The following is a 27080-nucleotide window of genomic DNA, read 5'->3' on the forward strand; positions in this document are numbered from 1 at the left end:
TTTATGACTTGTTTGACATACTATACTATGACTTTTTTGGACATACTATATTATGACTTTTTTGACTTTTTTCGACATACTATGCTCTTACTTTTTATGACTTTTTTCAACATATTATACCACGACTTTTTTCAACATGCTATACTATGACTTTTTTGCGACATACTATACCATGACTTTTTTCGGCACACTATACTATGACTTTTTTGACTTTTTCGACATGCTATACTATGACATTTTTCAACATGCTATACTATGACTTTTTTATTACTTTTTTCGGTTACTATACTATGACTTTTTATGACTTTTTTTAAGCATACTAAACTGACTTTTTCAACATACTAAACTATGACTTTTTTCGACATACTATACAATGACTTTTTTCAACATACTAAACTATGACTTTTTTCGACAGACTATACTATGACTTTTTTGAGACTTTTTTGCGACATACTATACTATGACTTTTTTCGTCATACTATACTATGACTTTTTTCGACATACTATACTGACGCTTTTCAGTATACTATTTTTTTATTTTTCGACATACTATGTGTTTTTTGTGACTTTTTGTATACTATGACATTTCTATGAATTTTTACCACATACTATACTATGACTTTTCATGATGTTTTTCAACATGCTATACTGTGACTTTTTTCGACATGCTTATACTATGACTATTTTCGACATGCCATACTATGAATTCTTTTGACTTTTTTCGACATACTATACTACTATACTATAGTGCGACATTGGTGAGGAAAAACTTCCTTTTAGGGAGAAACCTCGGGTGGTGAGGAAAACTTCCTTTTAGGGAGAAACCTCAGACAAACCCAGGTTCTTGGTAGGCAGTGTTTGACGGTGCAGGTTGGGGGTGTGATGTACAGTGGCAATAATAGTTACAATAAAGATAATGGAACTATGACTAGAAATAGTAGTTGTAGTAGTTCATAGCGTAGCAGGGCACTGCAGGGCATAGCAGGACGTAGCAAGGCATAGCAGGGTGCGGAGCAGGACCACGGCGACAGCTGCAACATGATTTAATCCAATTAAATAATAATCCTTTTTTCGACATGCTTATACTATGACTTTTTTCGACATGCCATACTATGAATTCTTTTGACTTTTTTCGACATACTATACTCTGACTTTTTTTCAACATACTATACTATGACTTTTTTGACATGCTATACCATGACTTTTTTCGACATGCTGCATTGACTTTTTTCGACAAACAATTTTTTTGACATGCTATACTATTTTTTGTGACTTTTTTTGGCGTACTATACTACGACTTTATTTCGACATACTATACTATGACTCATTTCGACATGCTTATACTATGACTTTTTTGACATGCTATACTATGACATTTTTCAACATGTTATACTATGACTTTTTTATGACTTTTTGCGACATACTATACTATGACTTTTTATGACTTTTTTTAGCATACTAAACTGACTTTTTCAACATACTAAACTATGACTTTTTTATGACTTTTTTGCGACATACTATACTATGACTTTTTTTCGACAAACTATACTATGACTCATTTCGACATGCTTATACTATAACTTTTTTGCCATGCTATACTATGACTTTTTTCGACATACTATACTATGACTATTTTGTGACATTTTTTGACATACTATATTATGAATTTTTATTAATTTTTTTCGACATAATATACCATGACCTTTTTGACATACTAGACTATGACTTTTTGTGACTTTTTATCGATATACTATACTATGACTTTTTTGGCCATACTATATTATGACTTTTTTCGACATCCTATGCTCTTACTTTTTATGATTTTTTTCGACACACTATACTGTGTTTTCTTTATGACTTTTTTCAACATATTATACCACGACTTTTTTCGACATGCTATACTATGACATTTTTCAACATGCTATACTATGACTTTTTTCGGCTACTATACTATGACTTTTTTCAACATACTATACTGACTTTTCAACATACTAAATTATGACTTTATTTATGACTTTTTTCGACATACCAAACTATGACTTTTTTCGACAGACTATACTATGACTTTTTTGAGACTTTTTTGCGACATACTATACTATGACTTTATACTATGAATTTTTTTGCGACATACTATACTTTGACTTTCTTTCAGCATCCTATACTATGACTTTTTTCGACATACTATACTATGATTTTATATTACGGATTTTTTTGCGACATACTATACTATGACTTTCTTTCAGCATCCTATACTATGACTTTTTCAACATACTATTGTATCACTTTTTGGTAACTTTTTTGACATATACAATGTCTTTTTATGACTTTTTTCAACATACTATACTGACTTTTTCGACATACTGTACCATGATTTTTTTATGAGTTTTTTTTTTTCAAAACACTATTTTGACTTTTTATAAAATACAATTACTTTTTAATGTTTTTTTTCGACATTATACACTGAGTTTTTTGTGACTTTTTCCACGTCATATACTATATGCTATACTGACTTTTTTAACATACTATACTGACTTTTTCGACATACTGTACTATGACTTCTTTCGACATATTACAATATATTTTTTTTTCAACGAAGAAAAATAACAGTACAGGGGATATGCTCTTACATTATCAAAGTTGTGCATTTCGTGAGAAAAGCATGACATTTCTAATATAGTTAGTGCATACCATAAGGTTTACTTTCAGATGTGGAGGGAAGTCAGATTATATAGTATAGTATTGTATTATATAGTATTGTATAGTATGTCATAAAAATGTCAATAGTAATCTAATGTCATAAACCAATCTTGAATTTATGAATGTTTCTATACTGTAAATGATTGTGAATAAAATGTTGATATGTTAGGTGTGAGTCCCATGTTTCATATAAAAAAACAACAAAAACATTTTGCTTCACATTTATTTTGTATTTAGCTACGAACATGGTGCACTATGACATTTGTATTGTCCTCCCTGCAGTGGGTATTCATACTATAAATAGAATTTTACTTGCTTAGTCTGATATGTACCATTAGTCCTGGAAAATCTGTTTGTGTACTAGCCATGCCTCTGTTTCAGAAGGCCATTGGTCCCATTGCTGAACTGTTTCACATTGTTGAGAACAGGAAATCACAGCAGACCAGCCATTCTTTTAATAAGGGTGTTCTGGTCCTGGGGGTTCATGGCCTCATAGGTGTCCAGCTCCAGGGAGAAGGTGGCATTGCCGGATGTCAGTGTTCGCAGGATGGTGGAATAGCCCTTTATAGGGAAACAAGTATGAATAGTAAATCATTTTCGGAGTGACCCAATAAACCAAAATCAACAGACAAAATGTTTTATTTGAATGTCATCTCACCATCATCTCAGCCAAGGGCACAGTTGCTAGCAGCACCTTGTCGTCGTGACGACTCTGGATGTCTCGAACCGTTCCTCGTCTTTGGGCTAAGTCCCCCAGCACAGAGCTAAGGCGTTCCTCCCCCACAGTCACCTCAAGGGACATCACTGGCTCCAGGACCTGACCTCCAGCTAGCCTTAGAGCCTGCATCCAAAGAAACAGAAGTGTGGCTATCTATTGAAATTCCTGTAGTTCACAGTTATGATGCAACAGCAACCCATAATGGTTTACCTTCAGCATGCAGCGGGACACACAGGCGGACACCATGGCAGGAGACGTTCCTGGTTCCATCTTGACACTTTTGATGAGTGTCGATACACCCCGTAAAGGATATCCTAGCAATGGACCTAAAAGGTGAAAGCAGGCAATTACATTTTTTTGTGTTACAGTAACTTCTTCAATAAAACAATCTGGCAATATGAAATAGGGCAATGCTTGTTTGCAAGAGGAGAAATTAGTTTTGTTAAATGATACCTTGAAGATAGGAGCTGTGTACTCCATTCTCCACTGCCTCCTTTATTTCTGGTGATAGCTGCCCCCCCAATTCCTCTGTAAACGCTAATTCACATGAACTACCGGTAGTGGAGATTTCATGAGGTGTGATAGCCAGCTCCACTGTTGCAAGATGTCGTCTCTCCCCAACAGTACGGTCCAGCGTATCTACATTATAATTTAAGTCGGAAAATGAATACAGAACAAAAATTGGGACGAGTACAGTAGGTAGTTGATAGGAGTTATTTCTTCCCTAACCTAATGCACCGATTAAAAAAAAATATTGTTGTACCTGTAGTAGAGACCTCGTGGAGAATAGACTCCCTGTAAGCCACCCTTAGTGGTCCAAGGTGAGTCTCAATGCCATACTCTCTTCTGATTCGATCATGGATGATCTCGATGTGCAGCTCTCCCATCCCACACAAAACGGTCTGAGGATGGAGACAATTAGTTGACTCTTAGTTAGTGGCAGATTCTCTGCCTAAAGAAAGTCCTGGCTAATCCAATCATGGCATTACCTGTCCAGAGTCAGAGTCAATCCTGACTTTAAGACTGGGGTCTTCTCTCTGGAGGCAGCTGAGTGCATTCTCAAGATCTTTCAGGAAATGAAATACAATGTGTGAGTGACTACACGGTTGCTGGAGCGTGTGTAGTAAAACTATAATCACTGTCACTGACCAGCCTGTTTGGCCATGGTGGGCGGTTCTATGGTGCAGAAGAAGACGGGATCAGGGACCTCCACCCCTGAAAGGACAACGCTGGCATGTTCGCCACGCTTCTTGCTTTCCACGCCGTCATTTTGGGCTCGGCGGGCTGCAGCTGCTGCTGAAGCCTTTGATGAAACGATGGTGTCCCCCGTGACAGTCTTAAGTGAAAGTGGAAAACATAAATAACCATTTCAAGGGGGAAATCTTTAAAATAGCAAATAAAGAATATAGTGTATGATGTTGTACCTGCTTCAGTCCTACAGTCAGAGCGATGTTTCCTGCTGTCATCGAGGGGATTTCTACATGCTGATCAGCAAACGGCACCAGCAGCCGGCTCATCCTCTCACTACACACAACATGACACCAACAATAAAAGATTGGATATATATATATATATATATATATATGATTTGGGTCAAAATTGTAAGGAACTGTAATGGAAACTATGTACATGCTGTTCCTGTTGATGTTGTGGACAGCAGTCTGTGGTTTCAGAGTACCAGAGTAAATCCTGAGAAATACCAGAGGACCACGCTGCTTGTCATGCAGAACCTTGAAGGCCAGAGCACATAAGTCGTCCTTGTACCACCGCCTGTAGGATGATGAACAGAGCTTATGGTGTGACAACAATGAACAAATGTACATACGAACATTTTCTTAAAAACATGGCATATTCATAAAGGACAAAGTTTCAAAAAAAGTCATAGTATAGTATGTCACAAAAAGTCATAGTATAGTACGTCATAAAAATGTTAAAGAGCAATTTCAGTATGATTTGATTTTTTTTCTATTTTAACATTACATTTAACATTAATTGTGACATTCAATGTGACAGACACACCTTCAGGCTCATTCAGGCCCATTAAATTCCATGTGACAAGGAAAACTACTCCACAGACCTCACATTGAGTAAGTAAAGATGAGAAGCAGGCAATCACATTTAACAAAATTGTGTTAAAGATCACTAACTTCTAGGGATGAGCGAGTACAGCATTATCTGTATCTGTATCTCTTAACCATATGAATTATCTGTATCTGTACTCCGACTGGGCGGGACCTAACCCGGAAGTGGGCGGGATTTAACCCGGAAGTGGGCGGGTTGTCTTGAAATGGGTGGGGCTTTAACCGGTACGTTATTTTAAGCATGCAATTGATATGGGTTGATCAGAAATTGTTATATTTATTGCTGATTAGAAAACTATTTACATGACAGCATCAGCATTGAGCTTCAGATCAATGGTTTTGATCACAATAACAAACAAACTATATACAGAACAAGTTTTGCAACAATGAATACAACACATGCGGTTGCAATTATGAAGTAAAATGTAATGAACAAGAGTTTTCATACTCAACATAACTTTCTTTTTTTAACTTTTAATTTTTTTATGATCAGTGTGATTTTTTTTTGGTTCTTTTTTTTTTTTTTTTTATTTCCACACCAGGTATGTGTATGTGTGTGTGTGTGTGTGTGTGTGTGTGTGTGTGTGTGAGTGTGTGTGAGTGAGTAAGAGAGAGACAGAGAGAGAGAGAGAGACAGAGAGAGAGAAAGAGAGAGAGGGGACGGGGGGGACTGTGTTCTACGGATCAAATAGTCGACGCTGTTTTTCAGATCTGTTTAGAGCCAGCTGACGGTTTAAAAAAGAAAAAAAATCTCCGACAGGCAGAGACGCAACGCGAGTCGCATTCTACCAAGCACCACGTCTGAACAAACCCCACGTTTACCAGAACTCTACTGGCTAATAAGTAAGTACTACAAACCGAAGTAAAAAACAAACCTGAAGCTGAAGAAACCCTAAACGTTAACGGAAAAGACCGGCGAACCTGAGTGACTGAGGGAGAGACAGAGACAGAGAGAGTTGTTCTGTGTGTGAGTGAGCAGAGCGGGACACAGCAACACAATAAATCTGTATGTGTGTAGGGGAGGGGCGCTGTGACGACTAGCCTATCACAGAACGCAGACACAGTCAACTACCCAATGAGGATTTTTATTCAATCCGAGCACAAATATTGACTCGTATTACTCGTATAATACTCGTACTCGGCAAAAGTGCTTTATCCATACTGGATACTCGTTTCAGCCGAGTATCCGGCTCAACTCTACTAACTTCAGCCTATAAATGCAGTGGCCCTGAGGGCTCAACACACTGCAGATACAGAAAACACAACCAAATACAGAAACTCGCTGCAAGTAGCACACAAAACAATGGAAACCGTTTCCAGGGGGCCACTTGAATGTGATTCACATGACTTAAATTAGCCTTTTGTTAATTATTAGCCTGCAAATTCAAATAATCTGACTTACTAATAAAAGGAAACCTTAGTAACTTCTGCCAGTTCTTTCATAACAGAAAAGGGTCAGTATACAGCCAGAGGGTTTTTCCCCTATCCCAGAATAGATGAGCAGTGTAGCCAGACCGTATTCCAGCACTGACACAGTGCTGTGTAGATAGGTCTGGCAATGCGAGACTACTCTAGGAGTTCCTCATTCATAGCGGTGGAAGGTTTAATACTTGAAAATGCACAAAGACAGAAAAAGGTTAAGAATAATATAATAAAAAAAATATTTAAAAAGCAGTATTGTAATGCAGAACCTGGACAGAGAAATGCTGGAATCGTCCTTTAACTAAGTGTCATGACAGTTCTGGCCTGAGTTAGTTATAGGTCAAAGAATTCACTCACACCAGGTCATGGTGTCGTTCATTGGGGGCAGGCAGGTAGGCAGTGATGGCATCTAAAAGAGGCTGAACACCTTTGTTTCTCAAAGAGCTCCCACAGAGTACTGGGACGCCTTTACGGGCCAGAGTCACCCGCCGCACAGCCTCCTGTAGCTGGGGACACATTAACACTGTTTACTCTGTATACACAACAAACAGTGTTACTTTATTGGCTTATATTGTAGTACAACACTTACTTTGATTGAGGGAACAGCATCAAAATTGTCACTAAAATCAGTGAGCAGCAGTTCCGCAAACTCATCATCCAGATCAGCAACCTGTGATCGAGAACAGAAATATAAACTGGAGAGAAAATCTCAACATTGAGATATGCCGAAATTGCTGAAAATGTTATACCTGCTCAATTAAAGCTGCCCTGGCCTCATTGACCTCCTGCAAAAGTTCTGGCTCATCCGACTGGTCAAGAGGTTTGCTTTCAAACATTCGTCCATCATCATGTCTCATAGATTTTGGCTTCCATATCATCTTCTGGTTGGTTAGCAAGTCAACCACACCTGAGAAGTTTCTGCCACTGCCAACAGGAATCTATGAAACAGGATGACTCTCCATGAGACAACTGCATCACATGGTGACATACTCCCAGTAGGTTTTTACGCTTACCTTCTTTGTAGTTTGTTTTTGATTAGGTCAGTACTGATGATACAGTCACAAAAAAACCTGCTTGTTACAATGTGTGTGCTAAGTTACGTTTCAGTAAACGTATAATCATAGCTTTATTTACCTGTATTGTTATCAGTGATTGCTAGTTTAGTACTGATTTTATTCAATTCAACGTAATGTCTTTAATGGCATGCAACAGTTGCTGTGTTTTTCTAAAAAGCCTACCTGCAGGAGGACTGGATTGGCTTTTAATTTCTGTTTTATGCTCTGAATGGAAAAACATAGGCTGAGAAAGAAAAATGAAAGAAAGTTTCCAGTTACATTTTGCAAAAATAAGAAAGAAAACATGTCTATGGTCAGACTGTTTAGTCACTCACTTTGCTGCAGGTTTATCCATCTTATTCAGGAAACATAGACAGGGAACATGGTGCTTCTCTGCTTGTCTCCACACAGTTAGAGTCTGAGCCTGTTGGTGTTTTCAAGGCGACAGAAGCAACTGTGTCAAGAGTGCATGCAATAACATGACACCACACATTTTTAAATAAAAAATAAAAAAAGTAGTTTAAAAGCAGTGGACTCACCTCAACACCGGCGGAAGCATCAAACACTGCAACAGCCCCATCAAGAACACGAAGTGCCCGCTCTACTTCGAGAGTGAAGTCAACATGTCCTGTAATCACACACAGTAATATTTGAGTGACTGCTTCTTCTCATTTCCATTTGGATTTTTTATTGTCACAAGGATGCTATTTCTACCTGGGGTGTCTATGAGGTTTATTCTATGAGTTTTCCAATCAAATGTGACCGCTGCCGACTGTATGGTGATGCCACGCTCCCTCTCTTGAGCCATAAAATCTGTGACTGTATCCCCGTCGTCCACGTCTGAAAGCAACCGAGGAGCAAAAATACATTAAAGAGACAGAAACAAACAGGAAATTAAGTTCATGGGTAACAAATCCTTGTCCACATCCTGTTTTTACCATCCTACTCACCTCCTAGTGCTCGCGTATAGCCAGAGTAATAAAGCATCCTTTCTGTAGTTGTTGTCTTTCCTGCATCAATGTGGGCCATAATGCCAATGTTTCTGATCCTGCAAACACAGTGGACAAAGTTAACACGGAGCCCAGAAGACAGCTGAATCTAAACAGAATTTCCAAGAACTGACTGCAGTATGAAATTACTTACTTGGATATATCAGGGTTGACCACAGCCCGCAATGATTTGACATCATCTAGGACAGTGAACATGCCAGCAAAACATATGATTTATAATGATGTGAAAAGGAAAAAATAATCCATAAAACATCTGTAAAACTTAAACCAGACGGAACTGGAATCTTCTAGTTTTCTGTTGCTTGATGAGTCAATTAATCAACTAATTAACGCATGTGCATCAGCATTGGTAATCATAACCAGTAGTGGAATGTAACTATGTACAATTACTTAAGTACTGTACTTACTTAAAATGATGGTATCCTTTACTTAAGCAACTTTATAGTTCTGCTCCAATACATCTCAGAGGTAAACACTGTACATTTACTCCACATTTGACTAGTTCATGGTACTTATAAAATAACAATTTTTCATACCCATACCATCCAGTGAAAGCCATTATTCCCCACATTTGGTTGCTTTGAATGTTTGTGATGAACTGAAGTATGAAGTATTCCTCTATGGCTTGAGAAAATTCTCCTATATCTTAAGCTAAATAAACTATTAAAAAACTAAGGATCTTGGATCAGCTGGAAAATGCATCATCACAAAGTTGAAAACAGGGTTGTTTTTCTGACACTATGAAAAGTTGACTTTTTACAGATACATGGTTCTCACAGGACAGCGACGCTACAAACATATGATGATCTCAGAACATGATGCATTGCTGTAGATTAAACTACCCAACAGTATATAAAGAAGTTAAAATTAGCACAACCTTAAACATATACAGGTACAGCAGTAAAATGCAACATACACATTCATGCAGCAGGAATATTGATTCAGAAACATCAGATATAATACTAAAACACTGACAGGGAAATGCAGTGTTTTACTTTGAAAATATTTACAAACGGTTTTGTGAAGGACTTTTACTTGTAGGGGTATTTTGTACTTTTGTACTGCTACTTTTACTTAAGTAAAGGATCTGAAAACTTCTTCCAACACTGATAAAAAAGGACCTAGTTATGAATTAAAAGTACCTGGAAGAAAGCTGTAGTGTCGTTTTACATGACAGCTCACTCTGCATCTGCAGCACTGGAGTCCAGCAGTTAATAAATACCTTCCCTGTGAATGACAGTGACGCTGATATAAAGTCAACGTGATATTAAGAAAATGTAGCACTGACAGCAGTTATGTTTTGCTAGTTATATCTTACCGACATCTTCATGCTTAATATTCGACAGGCTCTAACGTGTATCTTTAATGTTTGCTTATCGTCCTAGCTTTTTCCTTAGTCTTAACTTCAGACGAACCATTGTTATTAAGCAGTCAAAAGAACACAGAGCTATGTCAGTTAGCTTGCAATGGTTACACCATAACAATACAAAACATAAAAACGTGGGAAACGTATGGTTATAGCCATCAGTTAAATACTTATTCTATCCCAAACTAAAGCAATACAATGCCCTAGAAAACAACATAATCTGCTGTTAAATGTCACGCCTTCATACGGTGCGGCTACAAAATACACCCCTAGAAACAAGCGTCTGTGTTTTGATATTTCCGGCCACGAGTGAGTCCGTCAATATATACAATTGTACACGTTAAACATACGTACATAAAGTTATGCATTAATTATTTGCACAAATAATTCTTCTTTTTAAACCATGTATTTTGTTTTTACGCGGTTCAGTGTCACGTAAGCTTTTGGTTTTTACTAAGTCGTTCACATTTAACCGTTGGGTCAAGATGACGTACTTCCTCTAAGTATTGGCTTCGGGGAAACAACATCGAAACGACCCCAGCCTCTAGCGAAAAACACCAAATATTCTGCGTCTTTACCAACCGTTACCACCTGTGACGTCTTCCCCGTAACACTTCACTCCTTAAACACAAAATGGTAAGAAAACAAGCGTTTTCAAATTGCATTACATGACTTTTATCACGCGTTTTAACAGATTAGCATGTTGTGCTAGCATTAGCTTAAGTTCACATGTGGCAGTGTGTCTGCTGCTTTCTCTGCCCTGGTGTTTGTTTATACTGTAACATCCATATGACCTCGCTGACACGAAAAGCAGTGAAATAGCAGGCGTATGAGCATGAAAGATCCTTATCCAGTGTAACGTTAGAGCTCATTGATGATGGAATAGGTCGTAATGTGTTGCATGTAATTATGAAATCTAACGTTAAATTAACTAACGTTAGGTCAAGTCTAAAGCGATAATGTTACTCTAGCTGAGTTGTTTTAGTACGCGTTGGCATTTATATTTCCACGCGAATAAACGAGGAATGGATTGATTCCGGGCTGCAATTAACATTTAATAGTTATTTTTGTTATCATTATTATTGATCTATCTTCCAATATATTAATTTCATATTTTTTTATATAACCAAAAATTGCCTCAGGGGCTATATATACACATCCTAACACTTGATAAGCTGTATGTTTGTCATTTTTTGCATGACAAATGACTAGAATGAATAATCAGTTATACGTTGTTGATAAATTGACCAGTTATCTACTAATTAAGTTCTAGATTGATTTTTATTTTATGGAAATGTACCAGTTTGAATAATAAAAGCCGCTAAAAAAATGAATGCAACATGCAAGGGCTGCAGTAGGAGTAATGTTAACAGTTCGTTACATAACATTAATGCCAGATGTAAAATTTGCAATGGATGGATGTCAGTTTCTCAAACTTCTACCAATAAGCAGGCTGTTTGGCCATATTGGTCCACATTAGAGATTCTATACTGTATGTAGTGTCCTGTACTGCAGTTATTACTTCTGCTTACTGCTCCAAACCTGTGCATTTAATATACTTCATAATGAAGTTGAATTGCATGTTGTTGTTGTTTTTTGCTTTTGTAGCCCCAGAACGAGCACATTGAGTTACATCGCAAGCGGCATGGCTACCGCCTTGACCACCATGAAAAGAAAAGGAAGAAGGAGAGCCGTGAGGCTCATGAGCGGTCCCACAAAGCCAGGAAGTTGATTGGGTTGAAGGCCAAGCTGTACCACAAACAGAGACATGCAGAGAAGATTCAGATGAAGAAGACGTGAGTATAAACAGAAAGTCTGTTTGTCTTTATAAATGCTGGCAAACAAACCATGAACATTATGCCCAATAAAAAGCTAAACAATTTGAACTTTTCTTTGCAGCATCAAAATGCATGAACAGAGAAGGACCAAACAGAAGAACGATGATAAGACCCCAGAGGGAGCAGTGCCAGCCTACCTGTTGGACAGAGAGGGACAGTCCCGTGCTAAGGTCCTCTCCAACATGATCAAACAGAAGAGGAAAGAAAAGGCTGTAAGTACCAGATGGAATCTACTCGCCGGCAGCTATTTATTTCGGTGGTTGTCTAGTAGCATGTCACAGTGAAGATTTCCTGCTTTTGTGCAAAAGATATTTTTCATTTGTTAAATTTATGGTAATGGTATAGATGTGTGGAAATGATGTTATTGTTTTCTAATCACACAAGTGTAATGTTTTCTGTAGGGTAAATGGGAGGTGCCCCTGCCAAAGGTGCGTGCCCAGGGAGAGACGGAGGTGCTCAAAGTCATCAAAACTGGAAAGAGACAAAAGAAAGCCTGGAAGAGAATGGTCACCAAAGTTTGCTTTGTTGGCGACGGCTTCACCCGTAAACCTCCCAAATATGAGCGTTTCATCAGACCCATGGTAAGATCGCAGTATAGTTTAAATTGAAATGTTTTTGTTCCATTCTACAACACCTCCAACTAATCTGCAACGCTGTTTCTTCACATGCATTCGGGCTTATTGTTGAATTTCTGTTTTGAATGAAGTGCCTGACTCCTAAGTGACGTCCTTCTCTTTATTCTACTTTAGGGTTTGCGTTTTAAGAAGGCTCATGTCACACATCCAGAGCTGAAGGCCACGTTCTGCCTTCCCATCCTGGGAGTGAAGAAGAACCCCTCCTCACCCCTCTACACCTCTCTGGGAGTCATCACTAAAGGAACAGTCGTAGAGGTCAACGTCAGCGAGCTGGGCTTGGTTACACAAGGAGGAAAGGTTGTCTGGGGTGAGTGCTCATCTCTGTGAACCATAAATCCATTGTGTTTACAGTAACGTGTCTACTCCCTATTTTAGTAAATAATTCAGAAACATCTGTAAACAATGAATCCAACTTCTATTTTCAGTTTAAAGGGTTAAACAATAACTTTACCAACGCAAATAGATATTGCTGTAGAAACCGGCCGATTGTATTCCTTAGCTGGGTAAAATGTGCACATGCCATGTACAAGATGTTCATCAGATAACATCAAGAAAAAGGTGTTAAAGGAGTAGAATCATACTGTGATACATATGTGTGATATATAAATATTTAATGTTTTAACTGAAATGTTTCTTTTACTTCCCAGGTAAATATGCCCAAGTGACAAATAACCCAGAGAACGATGGCTGCATTAATGCAGTCCTGCTGGTATAAGACTCTTGACCTTTATACAGACTGTGCCTGGTAACTCAGAATTTACTCGAGGAGCGTTTATTACAACAAAGAACACAAAGATGTGACGAGTGATGGGCTTCAAATCACGGGATTGTCAGGAAGATCGCTGATGCTGCAATTGGCAACACAACAGTTTTTCTAACAGAAAAAGAAAAAGGGGTGATTACTGTGTTAAATGTGATATAAACTTGATATGACACCAGATCATTTCCGTCCTCTTCTGTGCTTACTTGTGAAATACTCCATATAATAAGAGAATAGCTAATCTAGCTTTTTGCCCCTGAAAACATAAATAAAGAAGGCTAAGAAAAGCAGGGCTTATTGTGAAGGGCATGGGTTAAGCGATCCTAACAAAGTGAACCAGGATTAAAAGCCCCTATTATACTCCTTTTCGTCATCATATTTGTACTCTTGGGGTCTACTAGAACATATGCTTTGATGTTCAAAAAATATGTTTGTATTACTGCCCATTGCTGCAGTTCCTTTTGCATAAATGCATCTTTAAACTGTGCATTCGACTAAAATTGACTAATGATAAACCAATTTATCTGTGGAAAGTCCAATAGGTTGGCATCATTATTCCTGACCTTAGCTATAAACTACTCTAATTTATCCAACAACGTAGTGAATGAAATGCACAATATATTCTATATCTAAAAAAATTAGGGAGTCTACCTCGGGTGCACTTACCCTTGCAATATTATAATTTAGAATGAATGCATTGCGAAAGCATTAACAAAACAGTAATGCCCATCGATCCTTATGCAAACTCAGGAGTTTGTGTCGAGACCTACTTTTATTTTTTAAACTTCAGCTTTTATGCTTTTACTGCTAACCCTTCATGGCAGAAGGACAGGTCTGCAACATCTCCCAGCATCTTCCACGCGATGTCACAGCTGTTTCTTTCTCTTCGTTGTTTTAGCCTGGGGCCTAGAGTTGCACTTTGCACAGTAGTGTTTTGCAAACTATTTGATTATTACACAACTCATTTCAGTCCAAGTTTTCAGCTGACACGTCAATCACTTTCAGTAAATAGAGGAAAGAAAATCTAAGAATGATTTAAGCTTAAAGCGCCCATATGCTCATTTTCAGGTTCATTATTGTATTTTAAGGTTGTACCAGAATAGGTTTACGTGGTTTAATTTTTAAAAAACACCATATATTTGTTGTACTGCACATTGCTGCAGCTCCTCTTTTCACCCTGTGTGTTGGAATCTCTGTTTTAGCTACAGAGTGAGGCATCTCACTTCTATCCCATCTCTGTTGGGAGTCGCACATGTGCAGTAGCTAGGTAAGGACTACTAGCTAGAAGCTAGCGGTTAGCCACCTTGTTCTCAATGGCAAACACTGCTACAACACTATAGAACTATTTACATGTCCCTCGTCAGCAGGCATTCCACGCAAAGTTGGAAGTGCGCCCTTGTTTAGAAGAAGTCTCCCGGCTAATCCTGCCCTGTACTGACTGAAGTTGGAGAAACAGCTAGCTGATGTGGTATTAGCTAAAAGTGGTTAGCACACACCAAATGTTTTGGCCGATGGCATAGAAAGCCCTGCCGATTTTGACCAGCTCACCCGGAGACTGAAGGCAGGATACATTCAGAAACCCGTATCTCACTCAAAACAGCATGGATGGGTTTTTTTCCAAGTTTGTATGCGTGTGGAAGCACCAGAGACACAAAATAACACCCCAAATCCCAGAAAAAGTGATTTTTTTTTCATAATATGGGCACTTTAAAGGGAAGAAAAATGTTTGTGGAATTAATAAAGTTTATACGGGACACCATGAACATGGTTACTGAGAGAATGTACTGATTTAGCTTGCCATTGATACTGGCAGTTTAGCTTCCTTTAGGATCATTGTATACATCCAAAGATATTCTATAGTATTCTTTGCTATTTTTAACATTGTTTTATAACTTCACGTGTTCATACCTATACATACATTAGAAATAAAAACAGATCAGCATAAATCAGATGTTAGCTCATGTTCAGGGTCAGCTTTTTCTCAACAAACCAGCTCATTCATTGTCACCATATGGTTCCTAATGGAAAGCATGCATCAGAAACAGTGACACTAAGAAAATGTCATTTTATTTATGATTCGTTTGTCTGGTGTGTTTACAGCAAAGAAGCTTGCTAGTGTTGGCTTTCCATTCACACAACCAATGCTCTTTCACAGTGAGCAATTGTATAAAAAAAAAAAAAAAAAACATTTCATAACTTTTTTTTTTTTTTTTAAATCTGACAGCAAACTGTCACATTTTCAGAAACCATCAGAACATTTCCTTCCACAACAATGTTGTCCACAACTATGACTTTCTCCTCTTTAGTACAGAGTATTGTGTTTTGAAAGAAACCTTTTAGCTGAATTTTAAATCCAAGTAATTGAAGAATCAACCAACCGGCTATATATAATATCATTAGAGCTTTGTGTCCTGAACGGTCTGCATTTTTAAGAATTAAAAAAATCTAAGTTTTGGTAAAATTTTGCTTTGCGAGAATTCTATCCTGAGTTCATACACAGTGTAAAATACCCTACAGAGTCCAGTCAGAGTGTGGATAAAAGGCTAAATTACATCTAGAAATACTTCACTATGGACACATCCATATCAATAACAGTGTATATTACTCATGTATAACACAATCATGTTTCATATTAACCAAATTAGATATCAAAAGTGTGTGGCTCAACTGTATAGAAAACATATCTTGCTAAAGTTGATTTCAATATGACATACAAACAGAGTTACCTGCATTATGTATTTGAATAGTGCACCAGCAAGGCCAAATTTAACTGTTGATGAACTCGTATGTACAGTGGACGTGTATAAAATAACTCCGTAGATCTAAAAAAAAAAAAATAAAAAGTAAAATTAAAAAGAAATTAAGGCTGGTGTTTCCAGTAATCCAAATGATGGAGTACACATTAAAAAAAATAAACAAATGCACAACAGTGAAATGCCATAGTTTTACAGACAGAAGGACAACCTGTTAAATCATTAAGAAGCTCTCAGGAAAACGAAACCGCCTTCTAGACTCTCACTGTGATGTGACACAAAGTGGAGGACAAGCCCCCTTAATCACTTACAAAGGATAGCATTCCAGTCTTATTACTTTTTCATTCAACTATTCAACTTGCGCTGTTCTCTTTCATCAGCCTCTGCATTCAGTGTAAGCAATATGCAACATTGGAGAAGGCCTGCTGAAGTCTTCCATGTGGCCACAAAGTCAGACAGAGAAACCTCCATAAAGACTTCCTCAGAGTTCAGTCAGCTTGACTTCCTCTCTTTAGTCATTTGGCTGAGAGCGTTTCTCTTTTTAAAAAAGTGCACATAGTGGACAATAACGTCCGCATCCGAGTGTCCGTCAGACGCTGACATTATGTGTAGTAGTGCAACTTGTTCTCTATCGTCTTGCAGCCTTTGACAGAGAACACTCTCTCAGATTTGGGGAAATAGTTAACATCTCTGGCCACCTGGTCTGCCACGTTCTTATCTGGACGAAGTCCTTTGGCTTTCATCGCGGCCATGGCACACTGGACGACGTGCCGGTACTCCAGAGGCAGAAACGGGACGAAAAAGTCCACAAGGTTCTTGTCAATCAAACTTGTATGCCACAAGCCACCTATAGGAAGAGATGAACAGATACTTCCAGTTAGGGCTGGGCGATATGGAGAAAATCAAATATCACAATATTTGAGACCAAATACCTCGATATCGATACCGCCATGATATTGTAGTGTTGACTATTGGTGCTTTCACAAAATATTTACACAATGAGATTGTTGATAAATAATCATCAGTAATGTGGATATAATGACTAAGTGGGTAAAGGCAAATAACAGAAGAGTTACAACAGTCTGGTAAGTTCAGAAAATGACATCACTCTACTGTCATGCAGCCTTTAAAACCAGGAAAAGACAACGCTTATGCCATATTACGATATCCAAAATCTAAGACGATATCTAGTCTCATATCACGATATCGATATAATATCGATATAATATCGATATATTGCTCAGCTCTACTTCCAGTAGTGAGTGTAAATCGGATTTCTGACTGAGAATGACATACAAGTATCCAGCAAAACAAAAGAAGTGTTGATTTCTTTTATACTCACTATTCTTGTTGTTGAATACTGAAAGAGAGAGCAACGTTTCCAGGTCTTTAAGCTCAATCTCTTCTCGATCCCGTGCTGCTCTCCAGAAATCTAAAGCGATCTGTGTGATGCTCTCCCCTCCAGCATTACTAGGAGGAAGATCAGATACGGGAAACATATTAGAATTTGCCTCGAATTGCAGCAGCAAATGATTGCATTTCCAACGTGATATCATGACTTGGCATAAACATACACGCCTACTTTCTTAAGCCAAGTGGCGTGTTATCTGTACACATTTTGAGTATGTCTACGCTGTATACAGCGGACGTAAACATACACGCCACTTTCTACAAGTGGTTTGTTATCGCGTAAACATACACGCCACTTTCTAAAGCCAAGCGGTGTGTTATCTGCACGCATTTTGACATGTTTGGCCATATACAGCAGACGGGTTGGGTTGAGGAAAAGAAGAACCGGTTGGGTTTAGGAAAAGAAGAACGTGACACGCGGGACACGATCCCCGGTCTCCTGGGTGAAAGTCCGGTGTTTGACCCATCCTCCACCCCGACCACCCTCCCTACGTGGATTTTCGCCCTGTCGTACTACTCACTACAGCGTAAATTCAAACGCAATCGCAAGGTAATGTAAGTCAATGGAGGCCAAACGGCATTGATAAACACGCTAAAAAGCGAGTATGCGTCTTGATAACACGCCAATAATGGCATAAGAATTGGCGTGTCATACATACGCCACTTCATGAAATCAGTCTGGAATTTCTTCAGTTTGAAAGTTCTGAACACAAAAGAGTTTCTACATTTAACTGCGTGCTTGAGTTTTCGTCACAGAAATACTAGCTTTTAGCCCCGAACCCCCAACGCACCAAATATAACTCAAAGGCTGCAAAGTGTTTCAAAACATTTCTCCATTGAACAACCTATAGATAGATTAATGTCAAACGCAAAGAACTTCACATTGTCAAGATTCTGCTAGAATTACATTTAATATTTATATTTGCTGTGGAGGAGGGTCTGGCAATGCGAGACTAGACTCAGGGGAATGCTTTCGGCCGTTATTTTATTTTTTTACCTGAGGAAGATGAAGATGGCTTTCCGATAAGAAATTCCATCCAGCTTGTCGTAGTAGTCCAGGTACGGCTTTATGCTGTCAATCAAGCCAGGCTGCATCTTGTCCATCTCATCAAAGATAAACATGGAGCGTTCACAGTTGGTGACATTGCCTTTGATCCACTGCTGTAGCTGAGACTGAAGAGAAACAGTGGCATGTTCATATAAAAAGGTCAAAGAAGTAACAAGTAATGTCACTGGGTTTCTAATGAATGTATGGATTCTACCTGATCCGGATTTGTCATCATACCTTGTAGGTATCCAATTTACTTGAATGTGGGAAGTGAAGTTCAGATGTGAAAACATGAACAAAGCTGCTGTCCATGCCCTCTTTGTAAATGTTGTCAGCAATCAGCTTGCTAACAAAGTTCTTCCCTGTGCCGGTGTGTCCGTGCAGAGAGAGCACCAGGGGCTTCTTCGGGTTGTCGTTACTCATGAATCCAGTCAAAGCTTTAAGGATGATGCGCGACCCAATGTGCTGTCCGAACAGTTTGCTTTCCAGGTCAACCTCGAGACCTAAAGAGAGCACAGCAGGATTAGTGGCTGCAAACACCTGACTGAAACATCTATCTGAGCATCTTTCTTAGGAAATTGGGTTACACTTTACTTGAAGGTATCTACATAAGAGTGACATGACACTGTCATGAACGTGTCATAAACATTATAAACAAGCCATAAACGTTTATGACATAACGCTTCTGTCAGCAAGTGTCATTCGGTTTTTGTCATGACAAGTTAGGGTTAGAGTTAGGGTTCATGTGTCATGACAGTGTCATGTCACTCTTATGTAGATACCTTCAAGTAAAGTGACCGGAAATTGTTTAGCCGAGGTGGTAAGCCATTAAAATCTCGCCTTATCTCATGTCATGGTACATTTCTATTGTACTTTATTTTAATTGATGTACCTGTTATTGTTTATTTCTGTTACTTTCTCTACTTATCTGTATTTATTGCTGTAACAACAGTTTCCCGGCTGGGGATCAATAACAGTGCATCTTATTTGTCTGTAGCGTCGCTGTCTTGTGAGAACCGCGTTTCCTCTAAAAGTCAACGTTTAATGATCTCTGAAAAACAGCCCTGTTTTCAGCATTGTGGCAATGCAATTTTTCCAGTTAACCCAGTTGGAGTTTTTAAATATGTCAGACAAATGCAGTGGAAAAAGTACAATATTTGCCTCTAAAATGTAGTGGATTAGAAGTATAAAGTTGCATAAAATTGAAATACACAAGTACACTAGGCTGCACGTTTTAGAGTTGCAGAACGATAGATAGAAGATATCTAAAAGATATAATTCTAATTAAAAAACTTAAGTGTTGTTGAGTAAATGTAGTTGGTTTCTTTCCACTACTGTGCCGAGTTGGCCTTCGTTTTCAGATGAGGTGTCCCACCGCAATAAAACTCTGAATGGCTGTATCTGACTGAAATCCTAAACTTAAACGGTGTGAAGGGTGTCTGAACGGGCTAATGTTGAGGACATTTCGGAATATTTTACTCCGATTTGGGTTTCGGGTTAGTGGATAAACAACACGAGCCAAGCCATGGTACTTTCACTTCATGTCTAGACTGCACGGCCACCTAAATAATTAGTGTTTTCCCCTTAGTTTCATTAAATATACCCTCTATACACATCTAAATGCTCACCTGTTGCATTGAATGCGATCCATTTCGGATCGCAACTTTCGTGTAAATAATTGTAGATCGTCCGTCCCAGAGCCGCACCGATACCTAGAACCACTGTTGTTGTGATCGGCTCAAACGTGTTAACCAGCACACTGGCTGACGAAAAAACGAGCAACGACAAATATAAGTGTGCCGCTTTCATTGTCGAAACCACTTGATTGCTAACATCAGTCCTTGTTGTGTGTTAAAACAACCATAACAACACGGTACAAACCGCGCTAAACAGCAGGCTCTAACTAACTAGCTAGCTAGCGTTAGCTTCTTTACAACGGGGAACTTCCTCACACGTCATAAACACGCGACAAACACGGCAAGCTTTGTTGGCTGTCTGTGTTCAACCACAACACCAGAAATGTTTGACAATTTTGAAAAGGCTAAACAGACATTAAACGTATAGCAGTTTGCTACAAAAGGTCGTGGCTAATGTGTTAGCTAGCTGGATACCCATGTGTTACCTGTCTTGTTGAAAGAAATCCACTCGGGTCGACAGCACTCGTTGAAATAATAGAAAATGTTCTGGTAGCTGGCTAAGAACCCGGTGAGAGCCGCGGCCATGCCTACCGCTATGCTGGTGCTGAAGGGCTCGATCGCCTCGGTCATACCGGAGCAGACGAGCATCCACAGCAGCAGGACGTGTCGCTTCTCCGGGTTCATTTTTATGGAATCACTATTTCATCAAACTCGGCTAAAAAGAAAAGAAAAAAAGTCAGCGTGCCCGTGAGCGCTACAAATTGTTTGCCAGACTGCCGGCAGTGGAGGCGCTGTGGTTGTCATGCACACAGTGAGCTGACATGACGTCAGAGTCCAAAGGTGACGTTCACCTGAAGATAAATGCCACTTTTATTTCAAGAAATGTTAATTCTTTGAATTTGATGATAAATCTCATGAACCTGCCTGGAAAATGAATATATATGGCTACACAAATCAAAATTTGCCAAAAGTAGATTCTTTTTTATTTAGCCTAATGATCTATAACATATTAAGAAAAGTGTATTTACCATTCATCATTATAACATACATATTATTGGGTTATCTATCTAGTGTATACTTTTAAAATGCTGTCTGTTGTTTATATTATTTCTTATATTTTCTTCATCTCCTGTTTTTTTATCTAGGCTACCTTTTTGAGGTTATGTGAAATCCATGATGTTTGACTTTGTATCATATCCTTAATAATAATAAAAAAAGAGGATAGATCTCACTATGATACCCAGGTTTTTTATTTTAACATAAACACAACATCTATCTATCTATCTATCTATCTTTCTATCATATATTTTCATAATCATATGCTATTGTGCTGATCTCACCAGTGGTCCAACAACCACCACATTTATTATTCTTAGAGACTCAGTAAGAGTAAGATGACTACACCTACCCATAAACATTGGACCAATCCCTGCCCTGGACAAACATGGACACACACCCACCAGCTAAACAAACTACAGGTAGATTGTATATTTAAAGGGATAATTATTCCAGTCCAATGTAAGGATATTTATTTACAATATTAACTTCCTCTCCTCAGTCATTTGGCTGAAAGTGTTTTCTTTGATAAAAAAGTGCACATAATAATCATATGCATCCATCAGATGTTAGCATTAGGTGTAGATGTGATGTCTTGTACATATCAGCTTGCAGCCACTGACAGAGAACACTTTGTCAGATTTAGGGAAATACAACAAATCTTTGGCCACTTTGTTTGCCACGTTCTGGTCTGGACGAAGTCCTTTGGCTTTCATCTCAGCCATGACACACTGGACGACGTGCCGGTACTCCAGAGGCAGGAACGGGACGAAGAAGTCCACCAGGTTCTTGTCAATCAAACCTGAATGCCACAAGCCATCTATAGGAGGAAGATTAAGAGATACCAGCTACACATAAAGGGCAAAGAAATCAAAGTAGAATAATGGAATCTTTGTCTGTGTGACAAAAAGTCTACTCACTATTGTTGCTGTTGAATGCTGATAAGGAGAGCACTTTTTCCAGATCGTTTAGCTCAATCTCTTCTCGATCTCGTCCTGCTTTCCAAAAATCTAAAGCTATCTGTGTGATGCTCTCCCCTCCAACATTGCTAGAAAGAAGATCAGAAACGGTAAACACATTAGAATTAGCCTTATTGGTATCACATTTACATTCATCATCTATTAAACAATACATAATGTTGCTGTTAAGCATTGATTTAATGATTTAATGACAGTGTTGTGGATACAATAGAATAAAATACCCAAAGTACAATGAAATAAAAAAATTTTAAAAACAGGACAATAAACAAATGAAAAATAAAACATTGGGCTGACATTAATAAAATATATAAAATATTTCTATTTAGCAAGTTCTGTGTCCTCGTCAAGTAAATCTAAGAACACTGAAAGTGATGGTTAATAATGCAAAATGTGCTCTGCAGTGTATTGATGTGTGTATTACACTGTACTGTTTCTATGTCACTTCTCTGTTGGATTTTCATCATGGAGGTTTTCTGCCTCAACACATCAAGTGTAGTGGTGAAAGATGAAAGTTTTTTCCCAATGCAACATTTTTGTGAGGAGTATAAAAACTACATATGTATCTCTCTAGGCTCCTCAGGCACCAGAGTGTTTACAACCCAAACACATTTCTGCTAAAGTTACCTTTGTGGGGTAAAATAATTTCCCCGGAACTTAATATAAACCTAAACGTTCCTAGTCCCTGGGGGAAAGTCATTTGATACAGGCCTCTAGTCACTATCACTAAATTTAGATAATCTACTTATAAAATACTTCATGCCAGTCCTTTATGACAGCATTACAATTTGTAAAACTGTGAAAAAACATCTCTCTCCCAGTGATCCCCCCCTGTTTGAATCTTGTCACTATTGTGTTTTTCATTTTTCTTCTTTCTCCCCCCCCCGCCCCCCCTTCTGTTGTTCAAATAATAATAAAAAAAATGCGTATTGGTCAGATGAATGCATTTATCTCATCACCTGAGAAAGATGAAGATGGCTTTCCGATAGGAAGCCCCATCCGTCTTGTCGTAGTAGTCCAGGTACGGCTTTATGCTGTCAATCAAGCCAGGATGCATCTGGTCTATCGCATCAAAGATAAACATGGAGCGTTCACAGTTGCTGACATTGCCTTTGATCCACTGCTGTAGCTGAGACTGAAGAGAAACAGTGGCATATTGAATTCATAGTTCAAACAGAAGAACGTCACTGTGTTTTAACTGTGTCTACTGTTTATCATACCTTGTAGGTCTCAAATTGACTTTTAAGTGGGAAGTGAAGTTCAGATGTAAGCACATGAACGAAGCTGCTGTCCATTCCTTTCTTGTAAATATGGGCAGCAATCAGCCTACTAACAACATTCTTTCCTATTCCGCTCCGCCCGTGCAGAGAGAGCACCAGGGGCTTCTTTGGGTTGTCATCCCTCATGAATCCATTCACAGCTTTCAGGATGACGCGTGATGCAATGTGTTGTCCGAACAGTTTGCTTTCCAGGTCAACCTTGAAACCTAAAGAGTGCACAGCAGAAAGTGAATAGGATAGTTCTAACTTAATTGAATAAGTAATGACATAACCCAACAGCTCACTGCCAGAGGTTCAGAAACAGAAATCATACACTACAATGACTTCACAATGGACACAAATATCAACTAAAAAAAAAATCAAATAGAGTACCCTACATGAATGAAGCGTTTTACAAGCTTTTTTTATTCTTGATCTGACACAAAAAGAATGTAAACAGTGCCTGAAGGGGTCAAACTTTTATTGTTCAACCCGTCTTACCCTCCTCAGTTAGATTTTGGTTTTGAAGGTAAATAATCACTTAAAGGTCCTATGACATGCTGCTTTTTGGATGCCTTTATATAGGCCTTAGTGGTCCCCTACTACTGTATCTGAAGTCTCTTTCCCGAAATTCAGCCTTGGTGCAGAATGACAGCCACTAGAGCCAGTCCCACAATGAGCTTTACTTAGGATGTGCCATTTCTGTGTCTGTAGCTTTAAATGCTATTAAGGAGGAGAGGGGGGGGGGGCAAGTTGGAGGGTGGCCTTGACCAACTGCCATGCTTCGCTTGTTTGCAAGCCATGATGTCTCTCTCTCATGGGTGGGCCAAATTCTCTGGGCGGGCAAAGCAGAGAAAAGGGAGGTAACCTTGCCCCTTATGACGTCATAAGGAGGAGATTCCAGATTGGCCCATCTGAGCTTTCATTTTCTCAAAGGCAGAGCAGAATACCCAGGGCTCGGTTTACACCTATCGCCATTTCTAGCCACTGGAGGACCGATGGCAGGCTGGGGGAACTCATATTAATGTTATAAAAACCTCATAAAGTGACATTTTAATGCCATGGGACCTTTAAGCTATGCCACTAACTATCCTCTCTAGACCACAGTACAGTAATAAAAGTTGTGGAGGTCCATTTGTAAAATGTCCACAATGTCACAGGTCTATTGCCTGTTTTCCCTGTCAACTTATCTTTTCTTTGACCATTTCACTCTTTCATCCTGAGATTGCTCCCAGTGTCAGGTTGCATTGACATTTTGTTAAGGGTGCGGATTAAATTGCATGTATGTAGCCCTATGTATAGTATGTGGGCTCTAGACTGTACATAAAAGTAGATAATTACAGATGTGTGTCCCTTAAGTTGGTTTGAAACTAACTCTATATACACAGCACAACTGTCTTCACATTTACATGCCTCACACACTCACCTTCTGCATTGAAGGATATCCATTCAGAATCACAACTTTCACTCGGAGTGTAGATCATCTTCCACAGATTCTTGACATCCATCACTTTTGTGAAGGGATTAAACGTGTTCACCAGGACAATGGCCGAAAAAATAACGTGTAACAAGAAATATATATGTACTGCTTTCATCATTAAAACCTCTTAATTCCAGAAGTCAGCCGTTTTTATCTTGTAAAACAATCCAAACACGGTAAGACCTCACTGACTCAGCAGACCGATAGCTTTTTAATAATGATAACTTCCGCAAGTCAAACTGGTTGAGTAACTTTTGATGAGCTGTCAACCTGTCTCTACTGTATGGTAACATAAGTTGCCAAACAAGCCTGAGGCCTCAGAAGCACCAGTTCACTGTGTGGTTTTTGGCATTTGTAACTTTGTTTATATATATGGGAATATATATTAAAGCACAATATTAACTAGTACAATAAGGGCCTTAAGGTAAGTGCGGATTAGGTTGGCTTATAACGAGTGGGGTAGGAACGGAAGATAATAGGTGCCCACCATCTCATTTTCAACATGGTCAAAATCACACTTGCCAGTAGAGGGCAGTTGCACACTGCATATGGGGGTTTCTATGTAGACAAAATAAATGAATTTGGACTTTAACAAAAGGATTATCTCATTCCTCTTTCTTGATAATCGTGATCCTCATTTTTAGTTACTAAATACAGTTTACATGTGTAAGAGCTAAAAAAAAAAAAAGGCATATCTTGTTGGTTGCATCAAGCTATATGGTACCGGTGGCAGTCATGTGATCATATTTTCATAGTTTTCATTCATAAGTGCAGAGGGGACTGTGCAAGAGACTTACACAGTGTCTTTATAGTCCCCTATTAAAACACAGTGATGTTTACAGTTATGCCAAGAAATGCATGAAGAAGGTAATTTAGCATCACACGTTACATGAGTGTCAGGGTAATTTTGGATACAGATAATGTTTCCAAATAAATACAGGACAATCTAAGTTAAGTAGTTAATGTAAACATTATTAAGCCTTTACTTACTAAACTTACCGGTATATCACTTCTTTCATATGAATGTGCCCTCAAAGTTCTTTACCAACTAAAACAAATGCAAAAGCAAATTAATGAAAATAAATTAAAAAAAAACACACAAGACAAACCACCACTTATTGCCTTAAATACTATGAAGAGGTCATAAATTAGTTATGTAGTGTATCAAGTTAGCAAATCATTTTTACAAAAATCTAGCCTAACAAAGCTACAACCAAGTTGTTAAGATGCTATGATTTAAAGCTACGAACAGGAAACTGTTCCCAAAGGGAAAGTTGAAATAATAAAAGCACCATCCTTCTCCAAACCCTTTCTTTGTCAGTTTCCCTGCTATTGTCTTGGCAGGACTGCAATACCAACACCTCAGTGATGTAGTCTACGTGATACACAGGTATACGCAGTATACCCACTAAGGAAGCTCCAGGATTTCCATATACCCACTTAAAAATGCCCAATGACACGCAACAACATACTTATAGTTTTGATATATTTTGAATTGTCATCTGTTTTTCTGCAGATTCTGTCCAATATATACAGTGCAGTATACCCACTACAATACATTAGAGTACACCACTGCAACACCTGCATTGTCCTCCTCAAGCCTCCATCAATTAAACAGCATCCTGAAAGCAATGCATACCTCTGGAACAGTTTTGTGAAATGAATGCACCTAAGGAGCCAGGTATGAACCAACATGAACACTGAATGGGTTAAGTAAGGTTGAGTTTGTGACTTTAATGATAAATAATCCCCACTCTTTAGCCCAATTTTCATTGCAGCATTAGCTATCATAACGTGATAGGTTCGATCACTATTAAAGACCTCTATAGAAAGAAAAACATACAGTGAAGTTGTGCATGTACATATATACATGTCAGA

The 27080-nt window shown here is 38.5% G+C and overlaps 4 protein-coding genes across 6 annotated transcripts; 1 reads left to right on the top strand and 3 right to left on the bottom strand.

The window, feature by feature from the left end:
• Positions 1–2902: 2902 nt before the first annotated feature.
• Positions 2903–10630, bottom strand: gfm2 (GTP dependent ribosome recycling factor mitochondrial 2). The gene is made up of 20 exons (XM_031317702.2): positions 10302–10630; positions 10126–10210; positions 9117–9162; positions 8924–9021; positions 8688–8813; positions 8513–8601; positions 8309–8397; positions 8157–8217; positions 7668–7856; positions 7508–7588; positions 7276–7424; positions 5045–5185; positions 4840–4939; positions 4565–4751; positions 4405–4481; positions 4179–4317; positions 3869–4054; positions 3626–3741; positions 3356–3538; positions 2903–3258 (listed from the first exon to the last, which is right to left on the bottom strand). Exons 1-20 carry the CDS (start codon positions 10311–10313, stop codon positions 3130–3132), a joined length of 2283 nt encoding a protein of 760 aa, XP_031173562.1. The 5' UTR covers positions 10314–10630; the 3' UTR covers positions 2903–3129.
• A 147-nt stretch (positions 10631–10777) lies between these two features.
• On the top strand, positions 10778–13762 carry nsa2 (NSA2 ribosome biogenesis homolog (S. cerevisiae)). Its single transcript, XM_031317703.2, has 6 exons — positions 10778–10985; positions 11958–12145; positions 12249–12399; positions 12589–12768; positions 12937–13129; positions 13470–13762. Exons 1-6 carry the CDS (start codon positions 10983–10985, stop codon positions 13535–13537), a joined length of 783 nt encoding a protein of 260 aa, XP_031173563.1. The 5' UTR covers positions 10778–10982; the 3' UTR covers positions 13538–13762.
• A 1867-nt stretch (positions 13763–15629) lies between these two features.
• On the bottom strand, positions 15630–21310 carry tor1 (torsin family 1). Of its 2 annotated transcripts, none has more exons than XM_031317527.2 (5): positions 20916–21310; positions 19031–19296; positions 18743–18918; positions 17678–17805; positions 15630–17182 (listed from the first exon to the last, which is right to left on the bottom strand). In XM_031317527.2, the coding sequence occupies exons 1-5, from the start codon at positions 21112–21114 to the stop codon at positions 16938–16940; spliced, it is 1014 nt and encodes a 337-aa protein (XP_031173387.1). In that variant the 5' UTR covers positions 21115–21310; the 3' UTR covers positions 15630–16937. The 2 variants fall into 2 exon arrangements, with proteins under 2 accessions (XP_031173387.1, XP_031173388.1); XM_031317528.2 differs by lacking the exon at positions 20916–21310 and adding an exon at positions 20422–20749.
• A 97-nt stretch (positions 21311–21407) lies between these two features.
• On the bottom strand, positions 21408–25419 carry LOC116062818 (torsin-1A-like). 2 transcript variants are annotated; one of them, XM_031317530.2, is made up of 5 exons: positions 25149–25419; positions 23684–23949; positions 23423–23598; positions 22410–22534; positions 21408–22306 (listed from the first exon to the last, which is right to left on the bottom strand). In XM_031317530.2, exons 1-5 carry the CDS (start codon positions 25318–25320, stop codon positions 22062–22064), a joined length of 984 nt encoding a protein of 327 aa, XP_031173390.1. In that variant the 5' UTR covers positions 25321–25419; the 3' UTR covers positions 21408–22061. The 2 variants fall into 2 exon arrangements, with proteins under 2 accessions (XP_031173390.1, XP_031173389.1); XM_031317529.2 differs by having other exon boundaries at positions 22407–22534; positions 25149–25416.
• Between the last annotated feature and the right edge of the window lie 1661 nt (positions 25420–27080).

This window comes from Sander lucioperca, chromosome 14 (genome assembly GCF_008315115.2).
Source record: "Sander lucioperca isolate FBNREF2018 chromosome 14, SLUC_FBN_1.2, whole genome shotgun sequence".
Taxonomy (NCBI): Eukaryota; Metazoa; Chordata; class Actinopteri; order Perciformes; family Percidae; genus Sander; species Sander lucioperca.